The sequence below is a fragment of the Orbicella franksi genome, chromosome 12 (assembly GCF_964199315.1).
Source record: "Orbicella franksi chromosome 12, jaOrbFran1.1, whole genome shotgun sequence".
Taxonomy (NCBI): Eukaryota; Metazoa; Cnidaria; class Anthozoa; order Scleractinia; family Merulinidae; genus Orbicella; species Orbicella franksi.
Window position 1 is genome coordinate 20561039 of NC_138156.1, and position 19607 is coordinate 20580645.

Sequence of the window (19607 nt, forward strand, 5' to 3'; positions counted from 1 at the left end):
CAATCTATACATCTTGTTTTCCTCTGCCTAATATATCAATCAGCTTGAACAAAAAATAGGGCTTGTATATGGAATGTCCATCCTCTTCTAATAGTCATGATGTTAATTCCTATTAAAACTAGTTACAAACTGATATGAGCAACAAAGGAGCTATATACACCATTTTTAAAACAATTCTCTACAGCAACAGTAATGTGAATGTCATGGTAGTATATTGTTTTGTTGTCTTTGTCACCTATTGCAAATGAATGATTTAATCCGAAAAATTGTGGCTAGTTGCAATTATTGCAACTTGGCCTCAATTATTGTTCAAGTGAAATTAAGACACCATAATTTAATTAAGTTGGCCTAAAACAGGTTTAAAGCTATAGATAAAGTTGTTTTACCATGTCTAAATGCAGTCTAAAAGTTGTTATTAAGTCTATTTCTATTCACGGTTAGAGAATCCCTATGCAAGTATCCTAACCTCAAATCTTAAATTGAGTTTGTTTGAATACATATATTGCATGCTTTGATTCCACATGGGAATTACTCTGGGCTTCAATTCTATGATGAAATTCTGGATAATTTATTAAACTATGCAGAAAACTGAATCATTTCAGATCATTATAATTTTAAATATTGATTGTTCAGCCTGAACTCTAACATGCTTCCACCTCAGAAGCCTGACAATATGAAGTTGCAAACTGTATGCTGTCATAATTGAAGTTACCCACACCCAATGTATGGGTTTCTACGTTATTACAGAACATCAAGCCTGTCACGTGGGGCATGAAATGAAACCATGTTTGTAAGTCCTCCGGTTGTTCTTTAAGTCTCTTCAAAGATGCATTTCCCTCGTTGTCGCTGACGAGAAACATTCCGGTGCTCAATGACATGATTGTGTAGTAGTGTCCACCGTCACTAGCAACTTTGATTTCAAACATGAACTTCTTATCTTTAAGGTCTTCAGAATTTGATTTCTAGTGAGAAAGAAAAGTTGAATAGTTTGATCAGTTGAGTTAGTGTGTGGAAAATATATTCTTTCAATGTTAAATTGTAATAATCCCTCTTCCCCCTATTCTCCGCAAACTGGCCCATCCCTCTTTCTTGATTTCAGGGCATTTAAAGTCAAGAACAATATTATTGTAACTCAAGCCTTCCCCCACGCCCCCTCAAAAGAGATAAGCCCCGCCAAAAATAAGTGTCTCCCTCCTGCAAGTAGCACGTTTTCCATCTTTATAAAATAGAGTATTAGAGACGACTGATTTTTCATTTTATTAAAAATACAGTAACAAAGATTCTTCCAGAAGTCTTATATGAAATGTTGTCAACCGTGAAAGCTATAATCATGGACCTTGGGGAGGTCTCCATCCTCAGGTGGGTAGTCCTATTGAAGGGGCACTAGTAAACTTTTGTTCAACACTCACCAATAGGAATACTTTGGCATCTTTGTCATCATCTGCACACAAATAGTAGCGATCATTTTGGTCTCCTAATTCACATCTCATGGTACATGTCAAGGGGCCGCACTCACCACTTTCAGTTTTTTCTAGATAGAATTCTAGAAAATAAAATGAATTCAGTTCAACACTATTCAACATAATCACTTGAAACGATACTTTTTTTAATGTTTGAGATCAGAAAATATGATTTCACACTGCACCTTGTTCAAAATGTTTTCAATGTACTATCTAACATGTCCTTATTTTCTAACCAGGGATTTTAAAGTTTTATTATGAATATCAGTATTTTTCTTAAATTCTTCATATTATTTATTCATCTATTTATTTATTTATTTGTTTTTCGTTGTTATTTTTGTTGTTTTTACAGTAACATAAAACAGAATTTTAGAACCAGTGTAAATATTGAATTTCTTTGTCTTTGTGATTAGAATCTTCAGAGAGTTTTACTGACTCTTCAGTCATGCTACTTTAAGCCCAGGTGTCATTCTGGTTCGTTCGATTTTGAGAAGAAGTGTTGGCCACTTGAAGTAATTTTTATGAAGCCATTTTTTGGTATCAGACCCAATTTCTTTGAAACACTTTTATAAAGTTTACCTGATCTTCTATCGTCTGTGCGGGTTCCAGTAAAGGTGACCGGAACATGTGCTTGGTTTACATGGCCATTTGTAACCTCAGCCTTCAAGAGGTTTCCACCTCGCTGGTGTTCGTGTATGTGTTGGCGAATTGCAGCTTGAATTCCCGTTGCCTGTTTAAAGGGAAAAATCAACGTTTGTTTGGATATATACTTGTTGAAACAACCTACTTGTACTTCATAGCCGATTAAAGATTAGATAAAATGTCAACGAACTACTTGAAGGCAACCAAACAACGATTTTCTACTCGTACCTCAGACATGTTCTTCTCAGGACAGTTTCTTTCTAACTAGATTACCAGTGTATAGCTTCCAAAAGTAGATAGCTGTAGTACGACGGAATTGTGATCCGGGGTTGTATTTATATTACAAAAGTTACCGGAAGTCAATTATGCAAATTGCAGCTCGGGGATTCCCCGAAGTCACGCGCTCGATAAAGACCTAAAAAATGTCAGTCGCAAATGATTCTCGTTGATCGTGTCAATGGGGTTTGTTTACAAGTTGCAGGAAAGTGTGCTATTCTAGTGAGAAAACCCCACATTTTAGCACATAAAAAATCGACAAGAACATCTATTGGAATTTGAAAAGGGCCATGCTACGCTGCGAAAGAAAGGATCAGGAATACCTTTCAACGGTTTTTGGTTTTGCTATAAGGTTAGGGAAGCTTTCTTTAAGAAAATGAAAAGATAGAACTTTCCTTTTTTGCGGGGCATAAAATTAGCATGAATGTCTTGGTATTTTAGGGCTGTCACGCGATCTATTGCGTGACTTGCAACTTCATGAGCTGGAAAATATTTTAAAACACTACAGTTTATCGCACAATTCTGTTAAGAATTATTGACACAAATACATTCCTAGTATATTTGAAATTGAACGGTAAGAAGGAAAAGAGCAGAATTACAGAGGGATAAAGCAACACAAATTCCTTGAGAATCTTTTTTAGAAGATTCTGAGGACCTGAAAGCTACTTAATAAATTCTGTTTGAAAATGAAAACATTTTATAGACGAACATTTTTAATTTAAGAAATCTAAGTCACGATATATTTGCCGTCTTTCTTTATATTTATAAAACCTGAAATGGGTAGACGTTACGTGAAAAACTAGTATTTAAGTATAAAACCATTTCAGCAAGTGATTTGTTTCTCCAGAATCACGATCAGGGTTCACGAGTTCTAAATATAACGCAGTTTCTCGGTTCATGTAGCAGCTCTCATCTCACATTCATGAATGGCTCGATTTCCTTTGAGAGAACAGTAAAACAAGCCACAGAGACAATGCACCTAGCCCTAAAACAATAACAGCTATACACTATGACGACAAATAGAACTTTAAGCTCATGAGAGCTGTTACACTTTCGAGTTTCTCTCTCGGCCGGAGAGGTTAAGCGAGTACAGTGCAGGCGCACTGTCCCCACATTGCTCAGCGGATTGTCCCCGAAAAAAACTTTCGGCGGTGGAGCGACAAGTTACTACAATTATGCACAAAAGTCTTGTTTCTAGGACAAATTTGCACTTGTGGCGGTTTTTCTGGCACACTAAACAAACAGTCCTGCGCGGATGCAACTTCACTTGCCCTTTCCCTCGCCCCTCTACTTCCCACCCTACCTACTATGTTGGACGCGTTTATCCCCGCAATTTCTCCTGAAAGTTTTGATTTTAAAGAGAGCAGTGTTTTTTCAAACCTCACTTCCAGAACACAGATAATTTATGGCATTACATCAGTGTCTCAAGTACTTAAGTCGTCTTAGTCCACTGTTGTCGGACTGTATATTTAGTTCGAGAGACTCTGAGAAGAGAACACGTTTACAAGACAATTGGAAATGGAATATTTGATAGGTACAACGTAGCGTACAACTGACTTACTGCGCAGTTGTAAAAGAAAGCTTTCGTAAAGAAATGGCCGTGACAATGATTGGAAGTACAGTTCTCATAGCGAAAGAGCTGCTGTCTCACCCTCGGTGATTATGGTTCAGTTCTAATTTCTTACACCCTACATTTCTTCTACCACGATTGAATTGATGTACATGGTCGTACATGTATAGTACTTTTATTCTCGGTTTCTTTAGCAGATCTCGTTTTGAAATCGGTTGTTTTCTCCACGTCAAAAAAAGCGCAGAAAAGTTCTAAAACCTCAAAAACTATTCATTTGTGTTAATTTATAACAACGTACTACTCAAAGTTTTAGTGAAAAAGGGATTGGCTGCCTTCATTTTTTACAGAAGACAAAAAAACATACACAATGAACGAAAATTGCATGGCCTTTATTTCGGCGGAAATCGCTTTCTTTATTTATTGAGAAAACCGCACCAAATCCACAGAATCAAAATTTAGGGGTTCAGCTTCCGAAGCGCAACAACATTGGTAAGTCATCAAGCCGAGAAAGATTGGTTATGACATCACCAACGAGCACACTCTTGGGGAGGGGAGGATAGGGGAGTCTCTAGGTAACCCGAGCGGGGGAGCTGAAGAATGCCATATTTTTTCGGCGGGAAATTGGGCAGCCCGCGTTTATCTGGAGGGAAACACCATAACCATTTTGAGAGAGAGGTGTCGTTTTAAACAGAAGCTTTCCATTTAGAAAAGAAAACTTATTTCTGTTGTTATATCAACAAACGATAGCGGAGTTGATATTACGTTTTCAAGACAGGAAACGTGAAAGAGAACGGCAGAGAGCAAGAATTAACAGGCAAAGCAGTAGCCAAAGAGAGCGGGCCAAGGCTAGAGAAAGGAGACGAAACAAAAATGAAAAATTCCTTGAAATATAAGCGAGGAACGACGCGAAGCCGAGCGAGCCAGGATTATAGAGTGGAGGCGAAATATAAGTGAGGAATGCCGAGAAGTTTAGCGAGCCAGGAATAGGGAATGACGGCAGAAACATTAGTTCAGTTCAGTGTTCACAAGTTTCTGCCTGGAAGAGTGAATATTGCCAAATTGTGGTAAGCGACTGTACTCTTCGTTCTGCTTTGTTGTAACTTCACTTCTGAAAATAATGAAACTGTATTATTTCATAAATACTGCTCGGCGAGTTTTGAAGTTTTCTTTGAGCTAGTACACCAGTTAGCAGGAGCTAGAGGGGAGAGCTTCGTAGTCTGCTAAAATTTCTTTTGGTACGGTTGGCAACCAAGAAAGGTCAAGAACGCATTTTTTTTGTTAGCTAAATACTCTTTGACACCTAACTGAAGTCATTCATTCATTCCTTCCTTCCTTCTTTCCTTCATTCATTCATTCATTCATTCTAACTTTAAAAGCGAACAGGATTTGCTAAGTTTGCATTTGACGCTCGTACGTGGTGATTTGCATATTTTGTTTACAAAGTATGGAGATTTCCTCGTTTTCTTTGTTTGGTGAAATGCTTGGGCGAATTTCTTTAATGGTTATTGGTGAAAGACTGGTAAAGCTACTGCCGATAAAATGACTGCAAAGCTGTCGGTAAAACAATATTCAAATTATGACTGAATAATTACTATAAATGTAGATTCCTGGGTTTTGTTGCTGTTGTTGTTGTTCATTTCGTAATCAGTTTGGTGAAGTGCTTGGGTAAATTTCTTTAATGGTTATTGGTGAAAGACTGGTAAAGCTATTGCCGACAAAAGGACTGCAAAGCTGTCAGCAAAAAAAATATTCAAATTATGCCTGAATAATTTCTATAAATGTAGATTCCTCGGTTTTGTTGTTGTTGTTGTTCAATTCATAATCAGTTTGGTGAAATGCTCGTGAATTTCTTTAAAGGCTATTGTTTTGGGCAGAGTACTAGTAGTTTTTGGGAGTTGAGCCTTTATTTTTTTAATATAATTACCAGTAATAACTACAGTGAAACCTGTATTAAGCTGCCCCATATTAAGCGGACACCGTCTATTACCACCTGAAGTCCCAAAATTTTCCTCCACATTTACTGTAAAATAAACCTGCGATCAGTGGACACCTCTGTTAAGCAGACACGGACACAAATATTAAGGCATTTTGGTGCACAAAACCTGCAATAAGCAAACACTTCAAGGGCTTTTGTCTTCTAAAGGTTCAGCTGAGACTCCTTTGACATTGTTCAGCCATGTCATTTTAAATGGCTAAGTGATTACTCCAGATTGATGCATTGATTTACTGGACATCGTACTGTGCTAGTCTTTGATCTTACACTGTGTTACACTGTGTTACAAAAGAGTTAATAATTAACTATTATTGCACAACATATTACAACCTGTTTTGAGCAGACACCCTGCTCAAAACACTAGTGAGGGTCCCAATGTCAGCTTAATACAGGTTTTACTGTACTTGCTTATCCCAAACACAAGCAAAGTTATGATTTTAGTGTATCTTCTAAAAATGTCTCTGGTATTTTTGCTGACAGTGTCTCGTACCAGATAGATTTTTTTCAAAATATTCTTTCAGACATAACCACCTTTCCTTGAGCTCATACAAGGTCAAATCAGCATGCAGGCAACAATTTTGTATTTAATGTAAATTTTAATGTTAACTATAAAGATACTCATAGAGTACAACATATTATCTGGTTACTGCACCAGTTACAAGCCATATTAGGTATAATATATACTTAATATTATTTATTTATTACTTATTGATATAACCTATCATTGTAGGATATTAAAAATTACAATCTATACATCTTGTTTTCCTCTGCCTAATATATCAATAAGCTTGAACAAAAAATAGGGTTTGTATATGGAATGTCCATCCTCTTCTAATAGTCATGATGTTAATTCCTGTAAAAACTAGTTACAAACTGATATGAGCAAGAAAGCAGCTATATACACCATTTTTAAAACAATTCTCTACAGCAACAGTAATGTGAATATCATGGTAGTATATTGTTTTGTTGTCTTTTTGACCTATAGCAAATGAATGATTTAAAATATTTAAATCCTAAAAATTGTGGCTAGTTGCAATTATTGCAACTTCGCCTCAATTATTGTTCAAGTGAAATTAAGACACCATAATTTAATTAAATTGGCCTAAAACAGGTTTAAACCTATAGATAAAGTTGTTTTACCATGTCTAAATGCAGTCTAAAAGTCTATTTCTATTCGCGGTTAGAGAATCCCTATGCAAGTATCCTAACCTGAAATCTCAAATTGAGTTTGAATACTTATATTGCATGCTTTGATTCCACATGGGAATTACTCTGGGCTTCAATTCTATGATGAAATTCTGGATAATTCATTAAACTATCCAGAAAACTGAATCATTTAAGATCATTATAATTTTAAATATTGATTGTTCAGCCTGAACTCTAACATGCTTCCACCTGAGAAGCCTGACAATATGAAGTTGCAAACTATATGCTGTCATAATTGAAGTTACCCACACCCAATGTATGAGTTTCAACGTTATTACAGAACATCAAGCCTGTCACGTGGGGCAAGAAATGAAACCATGTTTGTAAGTCCTCCGGTTGTTCTTTAAATCTCTTCAAAGATGCATTTCCCTCGTTGTCGCTGACGAGAAACATTCCGGTGCTCAATGACATGATTGTGTAGTAGTGTCCACCGTCACTAGCAACTTTGATTTCAAACATGAACTTCTTATCTTTAAGGTCTTCAGAATTTGATTTCTAGTGAGAAAGAAAAGTTGAATAGTTTGATCAGTTGAGTTAGTGTGTGGAAAATATATTCTTTCAATGTTAAATTGTAATAATCCCTCTTCCCCCTACCCTCCACAAACTGGCCCATCCCTCTTTCTTAATGTCAAGGCATTTAAAGTCAAGAACAATATTATTGTAACTCAAGCCTTCCACCCCCCCCCCCCAAAAAAAGACAAGCCCCGCCAAAAATAAGTGTCTCCCTTCTGCAATTAGCATGTTTTCCATCTTTATAATTTAGAGTATTAGGGACAACTGATTTTTTCATTTAATTAAAAATACCGTAACAAAGATTCTTCCAGAAGTCTTATATCAAAAGTTGTCAACCGTGAAAGCTATGACCACGGACCTTTGGGAGGTCTCCATCCCCAGGTGTGCGGTCCTATTGAAGGGGCACTAGTAAACTGTTGTTCAACACTCACCAATAGGAATACTTTGGCATCTTTGTCATCATCTGCACACAAATAGTAGCGATCATTTTGGTCTCCTAATTCACATCTCATGGTACATATCAATGGGCACTCGCCACTTTCAGTTTTTTCTATGTAGAATTCTAGAAAATAAAATGAATTCAGTTCAACACTATTCAACATAACCACTTGAAACGATACTTTTCTGAATGTTTGAGATCAGAAAATATGATTTCACACTGCACCTTGTGAAGTTTATATGAAATAATTCATATATGAGCTGCGGTTGTAGATGAAAGAGAAGAATGATCATCGCAGTAAATTTTTTCCAGTTTAAGCAATTGGAAAGAGGAAGCCTGAAAAAATCAGGGCTTCAACGGGATTCGAACCCGTGACCTCCGCGATACCGGTGCGATGCTCTACCAACTGATCTATGAAGCCACACATTGGGAGCGAGGTCAATTAATTGAGTTCATATCTTCCCGTGAGGAGTGAAATGATGTGAAGTTTATATGAAATAATTCATATATGAACTGCGGTTGTAGATGAAAGTGAAAAATGATCATCGCAGTAAATTTTTTCCAATTTAAGCAATTGGAAAGAAGAAGCCTGAAAAAATCAGGGCTTCAACGGGCTTCAGGCTTCTTCTTTCCAATTGCTTAAATTGAAAAAAAAAATTAACTGCGATGATCATTCTTCACTTACACTGCACCTTGTTCAAAATGTTTTCAATGTACTATCTAAAATGTCCTTATATTCGAACCAGGGATTTTAAAATGCCATTATAAATATCAGTGTCTTTCTTAAATTCTTCGTTTTATTTATTCCTGTATTTATCTAGTTATATAACTGTTTTTATTGTTTTTACAGTAAAAAACTGAATTTTAGAGCCATTGTAAATATTGAAGTACTTTGTCTTGTGATGAGAATCTTCAGAGAGTTTTAGCTAGTTTTACTGACTCTTTAGTCATGCTACTTTAAGCCGAGTCCTCATTCCGGTTCGTTCGATTTTCAGAAGAAATGTCGGCCACTTGAAGTAATTTTTATGAAAGCATTTTTTGGTATCAGACCCAGTTTGTATGAAACTTTTTATAAAGTTTACCTGTTCTTTTATCGTCTGTGCGGGTTCCAGTAAACGTGACCGGAACGTGTGCTTGGTTTACATGGCCATTTCCAACCTCAGCCTTCAAGAGGTTTCCACCTCGCTGGTGTTCGTGTATGTGTTGACGAATTGCAGCTTGAATTCCCGTTGCCTATTGAAAGAGAAAAATAGATGTTTGTATATATACTTGTTGAAACAACGTACTTATACTTCATAGCCGGTTAGAGATTAGATAAAATTTCAACGAACTACTTGAAGACAACTAAACAACGGTTTTCTACTCGTACCTCAGACACGTTTTTCTCAGGACAGTGTTCTTTCCAACTAGATTACCAGTGTATAGCTTCCAAAAGTAGATAGCTGTAGTACGACGGAATTGTGATCCGGGGTTGTCTTTATACAAAAAGTTACGAACAGGAAGTTAATTATGCAAATTTGCATCTCGGGGATCCCCCGAAGTCACCCGCTCTACGAAGAAAATGATAAAGACTGAAAAAAATGTCAGTCGCAAATGATTCTCGTTGATCGTGTCAAACTGATTGCTTATAAACCGCAGGAGCGTGTGCTACGCTAGTGGGGAAAATTCTAGATTTTATCACATAAAAGAGAAGAACATATATCGGAATTTGAAAATCGCCATGCCACGCTACGAGAGAAAGGATCAGAAATAGATAGCATAGATTTCAATTTGGTTTTGCTAAAAGATTAGTAAAAGTTTCTTTAAGAAAATGAAAAGATAGAACTTTCCTTTTTATGCGGCATAAAATTAGCATGAACATCTTAGCCTTTTTAGGGGTTGTCACGCGTTAGATCGCGTGACATGCATCTTCACCAGTTGGAAAATAACACTACACTTTATATTGCAATTTTGTACGGGATTATTAACACAAATAGTTTCGAATTTTAAAGAGCCCAGTACAGTGTAGAAGTTGAAAACAGAATACATTCCTTGAGAATCTATTTTAGAAGATTCTAAGCACCTGAAAGCTGCTATGATAAATTCTGTTTGAAAATGAAAAAATTGAGTTGAATACTTTTAATTTAGGAAATCTAAGTCACGAAATATTTGTCGTGTTTCTTTATTTTTATAAAACACGATATGCGTAGACTACTGAACTGGTAAAATTGAGTATAAAACTAGTTGAGCACGTGATTTGTTCCGTAAATATACTAGGGTTCACTAGTTCATGATGAATACAATCTATACCGTGGTTTATTTACCGATATCTGATCAGCTTTTATCGAGACATTTAGAAGAACGCATTCTCTACTGACTCTAGGCTCTTCGTCGAGGGATCCGGAAGGAGAAGTAATCGTTTACTAGACAAAGGCTGAACATAGAAATGGCATATTCGATCACTATAACGCAATGGACACTTGACTTGTTGCTCAGTTCTAAAGCGAATATTTTCACAGATTTCTTTTATTAAGAGCATGATGTTTTTATACCCCTCCTAATTGCATCATCAAATGTTGGACCACAGAATAAACTTTGTTTAGGCTTCAAAACGACTGGGCGCGACAAAACGACACGTAAGAAAAGTTCTTCTCATCAAATATTTCAAAAACAAAACTGTATGAAGAAATAACAAACAAACCGTGACCGTGACAAGTTCAACAGCAAAAGAACTACCGTCTCGCTTAGTGATTATGTTCCAGTTCTAATTTCTAACATCCCTCATTTATTCTACCCTGATTGGAATTGATGTATAACACTGTAAAAGCTTCGCTTTCACTCCGTTTCCTTTGGCAGATGTGTTTTCGACATCTTTTCCTTTCTCCACTTCAAGAAAAGCAAGACAAAGTCGAGGACAAAGTACTAATTTGTAATTGTCTGTTATGGCTGTGAAGCAGTGCTCTAAAATTCAAACTAATTTCAAAACAAAACTAAAATACAATCTTAGCTTCTCTTTAATCATGCATTCTCGATCTCCACGGCGTTCAACCGTATCGATTTCTGGCGTTAGTGAAACGTATAGTTTTTGAAGTTGTTTGAGTAGAAATATTAAATCTCTTCGTTATAAATATGTTTACCTTGGTTAATCCTGTCTGTTCTACTTCAGTTGCTTCCAATTTGATCACGGACATGATTTTCCACTACAAATACACTTTAACTTTGCTCGGATTTCTTTCTTCCTTGGAGGCTAACGTTTGAATGACGACATATTTTCTGAGCTCTGCTTATAGACGTTTAACTAACTTCGGGAAGAGTCCCGCAAGTAACTTCAGCCCGGATAAGTTACTTGAGGTAGGGAAATTTCACAATCTTGGGACAAAAGAAAATTAACCCAGAGTGGAAGTGTCGATTTGAACTCAACTTAATTAATCCCGAGCTTTTAACCTTGTTGTGAGACACTTCCGGAATTCCTTTACACATACAGACACGTGTATAAGCTCATTTACCGTACGCAATATAAACCATAAACAGATGTACCAATTCCAGTTGAGCAAGGTTCCAGTGTATGAAAATAGTTTGCAATGGCGCACATCTAACACATCAGTTGTACAGGCTTGAAGCTGGACGTCGGACATAACGTCCGTTAGTGTGGCGTAGTAACGTCCGGTAGTTTACAAGAAATAATTATTAAAACATTATTCTGATGGGTGACTCATGCATGGAAGAAATAAACTTGCTGAAAATTATTTAAATTAATGTTATAGAAGCGACTATGATAGTCTCATGTGTTATAATAGTTGAAAACACAAGCTGTCACATCCAGGATTATCCCAAGTTCTTTCCGATAGGAATCCATTTTGGAATCTACTGGAAACGGACAACTGCAAACTGATAATTATAATTTTCAATTCAAATATTTCATTTTTTGTGGGATTAACCAATTCCAGTTAATGAAGGTCATATTGGTGTAAATGAAAGTATCTTGACCATAATGAAACAAATTTGGACACAAATGAATGGATATTTTCTGTAAATGAACAACAAAAGGTGTATTTGCGTTGTCGGGCTTTGCAGCCTTTCGCCGCTATATATGGCCATGGGTAAGTCCACTATTTCGATTGACGGGGGAAGGGAAGGGGTGATTTAGGTTGACTCATGTGTTTGACCAATTATAATTGGTTAATCCTGTAGCCATATTTATCTTTCTCAATCTCATTAAGAATTCATCAGGTGCTTGTGAATTTCCTCCTGATAAAACCTTTCAAAGCTAAGGTTTCCGTCAGTCCCCTACAGACCTTTTTAAACCATCTAAAAGTAACGGTTACCCGAAAGTAAGAGCCCTTTTTGCCTGCTAAATCTGAAAGTAACGGGGCTGTTACTTTGCTTGTATTTGGTCATCCCAAACACAAGCAAAAATATGATTTTGGTGTATCTTCTAAAAATGTCTTTGGTATTTTTACTGACAGAGCATCGTAACATATAAATTTTTTCAAAATATTCTTTCAGACATAACCACCTTTGCTTGAGCTCATACAAGGTTAAATCAGCATGCAGGCAGCTATTTTGTATTTAATATAAATTTTAATGTTAACTATAAAGATACTCATAGAGTACAACATATTCTCTGGTTACTGCACCAGTAACAAGCCATATTAGTTATAATATGTAATTACTATTATTTGTTATTTAGGGTATTAAAAAATTCACGACATTTTTGTTTACTCTGCCTAGTATATCAATCAGCATGAACAATTGGGTTTGTATATGGAATGTCCATTATGGAATGTCTATTATCCTCTTCTATTAGTCATGATATTAATTCCTATAAAAACTAGTTACAAACTGATATGAAAAACAAAGGAGCTATATGCACTATTTTTAAAACAATTCTCTACACCAACGGTAATGTGAATGTCATGGTAGTATATTGTTTTGCTGTCTTTTTGACCTATAGGAAATGAATGATTTAAAATATTTAAATCCTAAAAATTGTGGCTAGTTCCACTTATTGCAACTTGGCCTCAATTATTTTGCAAGTGAAATTGAGACAGCATTATTTAATTAAATTGGCCTGAAACAGGTTTTAACCTGTTGTTTTGCCATGTCTAAATGCAGTCTAAAAGTTGTCATTAAGTCTATTTCTATTCGTGGTCAGAGAATCCCTATGCAAATATCCTAACCTCAAATATTAGCGAAAATCTCAGTTTGAGCTTGTTTGAATACATATCTTGCTTGCTTTGATTCCACATGGGAATTACTATGGGCTTCAATTCTACGATAATATGCTGCAAAATTTATTCAACTATGCAGAAAACTGAATCATCCAAGATCATTATAATTTTAAATATTGATTGTTCAACTTAAACTCTAACATGCTTCCACCTGAGAAGCCTGACAATATGAAGTTGCAAAGTGTATGCTGTCATAATTGAAGTTACCCACACCCAATGTATGAGTTTCAACGTTATTACAAAACGTCAAGCCTGTTATGTGGGGCATGAAATGAAACCATGTTTGTAAGTCCTCCGGTTGTTCTTTAAATCTCTTCAAAGATGCATTTCCCTCGTTGTCGCTGACGAGAAACATTCCGGTGCTCAATGACATGATTGTGTAGTAGTGTCCACCGTCACTAGCAACTTTGATTCCAAACATGAACTTCTTATCTTTGAGGTCTTGAGCATTTGATTTCTAGTGGGAAAGAAAATTTGAATGCGTAAAAATATTGAAGGACCGTAGCCAGGGTTGAACATAATAAAAATTTAAAAACGATCTCTGGCTACAAATGTTTACAGATATACGATATTGTTATTAAAATTTGAAAAGTTTGATCACTTGAGTTACTCACTATGGAAAAAACATTCTTTCAATGCTACGTTGTAATAATGCCTCTTCCCAGGGCTGCCGTCCACAAACTGGTCCATCCCCCCTCCTTGATGTCAAGGCATTTAAAGTCAAAAACAATATTAATGTACGTGTAGCCTTTTCCGTTCCCCCTTTCCAAAAAAAATAATATATATATATAAGCCTTTCAAAAATAAGTGTCTCCCTTCTGCAATTAGCATGTTTTCCATCTTTATAATTTAGAGTATTAGAGACAACTGATTTTTCATTTAATTAAAAATACAGTAACAAAGATTCTTTCAAAAGTCCCATATCAAATGCTGTCAGCCGTGAAAGCTACCAACATAGACCTTGGGGAGGTCTCCATCCCTAGGTGTACTGTCCTATTTAAGGGGCACTAGTAAACTGTTGTTCAACACTCACCAATAGAAATACTTTGCCATCTTTGTCATCATCTGCACACAAATAGTAGCGATCATTTTGGTCTCCTAATTCACATCTCATGGTACATATCAAGGGGCGGCACTCACCACTTTCAGTTTTTTCGAGATAGAATTCTAGAAAATAAAATGAATTCAGTTCAACACTATTCAACATAATCATGTGAAACGATACTTTTTTTTGAATGTTTGAGATCAGAAAATATGATTTCACACTGTACCTTCTTCAAAATGTTTTCAATGTACTATCTAACATGTCCTTCTTTTCGAACCAGGGGTTTTAAAGTGTTATTATCAATATCAGTATTTTTCTTAAATTCTTCGTTTTATTTATTCATCTATTTATTTATTTATTTATTTGTTTTTTGTTGTTGTTTTTGTTGTTTTTACAGTAACATAAAACTGAATTTTAGAACCAGTGTAAATATTGAATTTCTTTGCCTTGTGATGAGAATCTTCAGAGAGTTTTACTGACTCCTCGATCATGCTACTTTAAGTCGAGGTGTCATTCTGGTTTGTTCGAGTTTCAGAAGAAGTGTTGGCCACTTGAAGTAATTTTTATGAAAACATTTTTTGGTATCAGACCCAATTTCTATGAAACACTTTTATAAAGTTTACCTGTTCTTCTATCGTCTGTGCGGGTTCCAGTAAACGTCAACGGAACATGTGCTTGATCCACATGGCCATTTCTAACGTCGGCCTTCAAGAGGTTTCCACCTCGCTGGTGTTCGTGTATGTGTTGACGAATTGCAGCTTGAATTCCCGTTGCCTGTTTAAAGAGAAAAATAGACGTTTGTTTGGATATATACGTGTTCAAACAACCTACTTGTACCTCATAGCCGATTAAAGATTAGATAAACTTTCAACGAACTAGTTGAGGGCAACCAAACAACGGTTTACTACTCGTACCTCAGACATGTTTTTCTCAGGACAGTGTTCTTTCCAAGCAGATTACCAGTGTATAGCTTCCAAAAGTAGTTAGCTGTAGTGCGATCCGCGGTTGTATTTATACAAAAGTTACTGGCAGGAAGTTAATTATGCAAATTGCAGCTCGGGGATTCCCCGAAGTCACGCGCTCGATAAAGACTTAACAAATGTTACTCGCAAATGATTGGCGTTGATCGTGTGAAACCGGTTGTTTATAAGCTGCAGGAGAGTGTGTTACGCTAGTGGATTTTTTCACATAAAAGAGAAGAACACCTATCGGAATTTAAAAAGCGCCATGCCAGGCTACGAAAGGATCAGAAATAGCCAAAAAAGGTTTTTGGTTTTGCTAAAAGATTAGTAAAATTTTCTTTAAGAAAATGAAAAGATAGAACTTTCCTTTTTATACGGTATAAAATTAGCATGAATGTCTTTGGTATTTTCAGGGGTTGTCAAGCGTTAGATCGCGTGACATGCATCTTCATAAGCTGGAAATTAAAATAACACAATAGTTTATCCCGCAATTGCAAAACAGGATTATCAACACAAATACCTTTCGTAGAATGTGTGAATTTCAAAGAGCCCAGTACAGTACAGAAACAGAAAACAGGAGAGATTCTTTGGGAATCTATTTTAGAAGATTCTAAGCACCTGAAAGCTGCTATGATAAATTCTGTTTGAAAATGAAAACATTTAGATGAATACTTTTAATTTAGGAAATCGAAGTGACGAAATATTTGTCGTGTTTGTTTATTTTTATAAAACACGATATGCGTAGACTATTAAACTGCTAAAATTGAGTATAAAACTAGTTGAGCACGTAATTTGTGCTAGGGTTCACAAGTTCATGATGAGTACAATCTATACCGTGGTTTATTCCTTTTATCGAGACATTTGGAAGCCTCTTCGTCGTGGGATCGAAGGAGAAGTAGACGTTTACTAGACAAAGGCTAAACAGAGAAATGGCATATTCGATCACTATAACGGAATGGACACCTGACATGCTGCTCAGTTAACAACACAATACCAACAACCATTTCATTTTGCATAATACGTAGAATATCATTCAGCAAAAGAATACATTAAACTTAAATAAGCAAAAAAACTATTTAAAATAATAAAAACTAAACGAACTGAGTAGTTACAGGGATTATTACGCTTTAAATCGGTTGTAGGAAAAATAAAGAAAAGAAGAGGTAGAAAGAAAAAAAAATATAAAGATATAAATATAAAAAGAAATATAATTAGTAACAGTACCAGTTATAGACAGAGCATTGTTTAATTAAGAGCGATAGTAACTTAAAGAAAAAATACTAAACTAGCATTGAGCATAAGAACTTAGAAATTGCTTAGTCAAGGTTTGTTTAAATAAACGCGGAGATAAACTTTTTATCTTTTCATCCAAATTGTTCCAGATAGAAGGACAAGAGAAATGTAGATTGAATTTTCCATAATTAGTTCTAACCTGGTCCATATAATATGTTGACTTAGATGCTAGCCTAGTGTTATAGTTATGTTCAGGTGATATGCATGTAAAGTAATTGTCAAAGACCTTAGGTAATAGATTATGGCAATTCTGAAACATAAAAACGGCGTTTTGCATAGTAACCAGAATGTGATTATACGTAGAGCCTGTTTTTGCAAAGTTGCAATGGGTTTAAGAGTTTTGGAGTAGGTATTTCCCCAGACAACCAAGCCATAGGTAAGAATGGGATACACTAAGGAATAATAAATCTGAGTAAGAATATCATCAGTAACAAAATGCCTGAGCTTAGATAGGATACCAATGCCTCTTGAAATTTTCTTACTCACTTCATGTGCATGTTTTTTCCAACTTAAATGACAATCAATAATAAGACCTAAGTATTTGACACAAGTTGTTAAGTTCTAAAGCGAATATATTTTTTTAAAGAATATGATGTTTTTACCCCTCCTGATTGCATCATCAAATGTTGGACCACAGAATGACCTTTGTTTAGGCTACAAAACGACTGGGCGTAAATACGTAAAAAAATCTTTGTCGTCAAATATCTTTAAAAAAGGGCTGCTACGAAAAAATAACAAACAAACCGTGACCGTGACACAGGCAAGAACTTCTTTCTCGCTTGGTGATTATGTTCCAGGTCTAATTTCTAACATCCCTCATTTATTCTGCCCTGATTGGAATTGATGTATAACACTCTAAAAGTTTCGCTTTCACTCCGTTTCCTTTGGCGGATGTCTTTTCGAAATCTTTTCTTTTCTCCACTTCAAGAAAAGCACGACTAAGTCGAGGACAAAATAGTAGAACCTCAAAAGTTATTTGTAATTCTGTCTGTGGTAGTTGGTCGTTTGAAAATATATACATCACTTAATGCATATTTATCGTGAAAATATAAAATTAAGAGAAAAGACCTGTCTGTTATGGCTGTAAAGCAGTGCTTTAAAATTCAGACTAATTTCCTTTAAATCAAAACAAAACTAAAATGCATTCTTAACTTAACTTTTTAATCATGCATTCTCGATCTCCACGGAGTTCAACCGTATCGATATCTGCATGGAGTTAGTGAAACGTATATTTTTTTGCAGTTGTTTGAGTGGAAATATTAAATCTCTTCGTTTTAAATGTGTTTACCTTGGTCAATCCTGTCTGTTCTACTTCAGTTGCTTCCAATTTGATCACGGACATGATTTTCCAATACAAATACACTTTAACTTGGCTTGGATTTCTTTCTTCCTTGGAGACTAACGTTTGAATGACGACACATTTTCTGAGCTCTGCTGATAAACGTTTAACTAACTTCGGGAAAAGTCCCGCAAGTAACTTCAGCCCGGATAGGTGACTTTAGGTATGATCTTGGGACAAAAGAAAATGTCCCCAGAGTGGAAACCCTTTCGATTTTAACTCAATTAATTCCGAGGTTTTAACCTTGTTGAGAGACGCTTCCGGAATTGCTTTACACATACGAACACGTGTATCAGCTCATGTACCGTACTGACCGTACACAATATAAACCATAAACAGATGTACCAATTGAAGTTGAGCAAGGCTCCAGTGTATGAAAACTAGCTTGCAATGGCTCACATCTAACACATTTGTACAGGCTTGAAGCTGGACGCCGGACATAACGTCCGTTAGTGTGGCGTAGTAACGTCCGGTAGTTTACAAGAAATAATTATTAAAACATTATTCTGATGGGTGTCTCATGCATGGAAGAAATGAACTTGTACAAATCATTTAAATTACACGCGCTTTCTGTGTTACGTCCACAGGCGATATCTTTCGACCATCTCTCGACATTCCATCTTTCGACATGCTATGTAAACGGCTGAAATACGGTTTACCTGTGAAACTAGCAATTTTTCCGGTTATTAGCGGAACAAACGACAAGTATATGATAATTACTGACCTCAAATGAATGAAGAAGATTGTGGACTCCCGATTTACGGGATAATTCAAACGATATTAGTGTACTCGATCGGCTCTCAATAGTGACTTCCGGTAGAATTGAGCCGCTACCGCTCAGTTAATATTCGAAAGATGTAAACATTCAAAGCAGTCGATTTATCACTCACAGAATGTTTTCTTGATGCTCCTTGCCTTAGTTTGATGACAAATAAATCCATCTTTCATGACTAAAAGTCGAGGTCGACCGCAAAGAAGCCACTTGTGCTTACATTTTGACGTAGGCCAGGTTACATAGCATGTCGAAAGATGGCATGTCGAGAGATAGTTGCTATGCACGTAACACTGAAAGCGGGTGTAATGTTATACAAGCGACTATGATGGTCTCATGTGTTATAATAGTTAAGAAAACCAGCTGTCACATCCGGGATTATCCCAAATTCTTTCCCAAATTCTTTCCGATAGGAACCATTTTGGAATCTACTGGAAACGGACAAGTTGCAGACTGATAATTAGAATTTTTGCTTGTGTTTGGTCATCCCAAGCACAAGCAAAGTTGTGATTTTAGTGTATCTTTTAAAAATGTCTTTGGTATTTCTACTGACAGAGCATGGTAACATGTTGATTTTTTCAAAATATTCTTTCAGACATAATCACTTTTCCTTGAGCTCATCCAAGGTTAAATCAGCATGCAGGCAACAATTTTGTATTTAATATAAATTTTAATGTTAACTATAAAAATACTCATAGAGTACAACATATTCTCTGGTTACTGCACCAGTTACAAGCCATATTAATTATAATACGTTATTAATATTATTTGTTACTTGTTGATACAACAACCAATCATTGTAGGATGCTGAAAAGTACAGTTAGACTTCTATTTTTCTCTACCTAATATATCAAAGAGCATGAACAATTGCGTTTGTACATGAAGTG

At 35.9% G+C, this 19607-nt stretch overlaps 3 protein-coding genes across 5 annotated transcripts; all 3 read right to left on the reverse strand.

Moving 5' to 3' along the window:
* Positions 1–381: 381 nt before the first annotated feature.
* Positions 382–1684, reverse strand: LOC145464338 (uncharacterized). The gene is made up of 2 exons (XM_081448188.1): positions 1410–1684; positions 382–962 (listed from the first exon to the last, which is right to left on the reverse strand). The coding sequence occupies exons 1-2, from the start codon at positions 1581–1583 to the stop codon at positions 642–644; spliced, it is 495 nt and encodes a 164-aa protein (XP_081304314.1). The 5' UTR covers positions 1584–1684; the 3' UTR covers positions 382–641.
* A 5540-nt stretch (positions 1685–7224) lies between these two features.
* LOC145463884 (uncharacterized) lies at positions 7225–11477 on the reverse strand. The gene is made up of 4 exons (XM_081447678.1): positions 11216–11477; positions 9182–9332; positions 8092–8222; positions 7225–7642 (listed from the first exon to the last, which is right to left on the reverse strand). Exons 1-4 carry the CDS (start codon positions 11267–11269, stop codon positions 7367–7369), a joined length of 612 nt encoding a protein of 203 aa, XP_081303804.1. The 5' UTR covers positions 11270–11477; the 3' UTR covers positions 7225–7366.
* A 1229-nt stretch (positions 11478–12706) lies between these two features.
* On the reverse strand, positions 12707–19362 carry LOC145463814 (uncharacterized). 3 transcript variants are annotated; one of them, XM_081447610.1, is made up of 4 exons: positions 18839–19362; positions 14978–15128; positions 14343–14476; positions 12707–13766 (listed from the first exon to the last, which is right to left on the reverse strand). In XM_081447610.1, exons 1-4 carry the CDS (start codon positions 18887–18889, stop codon positions 13446–13448), a joined length of 657 nt encoding a protein of 218 aa, XP_081303736.1. In that variant the 5' UTR covers positions 18890–19362; the 3' UTR covers positions 12707–13445. The 3 variants fall into 3 exon arrangements, with proteins under 3 accessions (XP_081303736.1, XP_081303735.1, XP_081303737.1); XM_081447609.1 differs by having other exon boundaries at positions 17898–19362; XM_081447611.1 differs by lacking the exon at positions 18839–19362 and adding an exon at positions 15269–15724.
* Between the last annotated feature and the right edge of the window lie 245 nt (positions 19363–19607).

Bases quoted from the DNA above. Each gene is read 5' to 3' on its own strand.
- LOC145463884 (XM_081447678.1), bottom strand. From the start codon at position 11,269: ATGTCCGTGATCAAATTGGAAGCAACTGAAGTAGAACAGACAGGATTA. The intron at 9,333-11,215 runs GTAAACATATTT...CTCTTTCAATAG, and splicing joins AACAGACAGGATTAACCAAG to GCAACGGGAATTCAAGCTGC. The intron at 7,643-8,091 runs GTGAGTGTTGAA...CTTTCTCACTAG, and splicing joins ATGCCAAAGTATTCCTATTG to AAATCAAATTCTGAAGACCT.
- LOC145463814 (XM_081447609.1), bottom strand. From the start codon at position 17,951: ATGTCCGTGATCAAATTGGAAGCAACTGAAGTAGAACAGACAGGATTG. The intron at 15,129-17,897 runs GTAAACACATTT...CTCTTTAAACAG, and splicing joins AACAGACAGGATTGACCAAG to GCAACGGGAATTCAAGCTGC. The intron at 14,477-14,977 runs GTAAACTTTATA...TTTATTTTCTAG, and splicing joins CACAGACGATAGAAGAACAG to AATTCTATCTCGAAAAAACT.
- LOC145464338 (XM_081448188.1), bottom strand. From the start codon at position 1,583: ATGTTGAATAGTGTTGAACTGAATTCATTTTATTTTCTAGAATTCTAT. The intron at 963-1,409 runs GTGAGTGTTGAA...CTTTCTCACTAG, and splicing joins ATGCCAAAGTATTCCTATTG to AAATCAAATTCTGAAGACCT.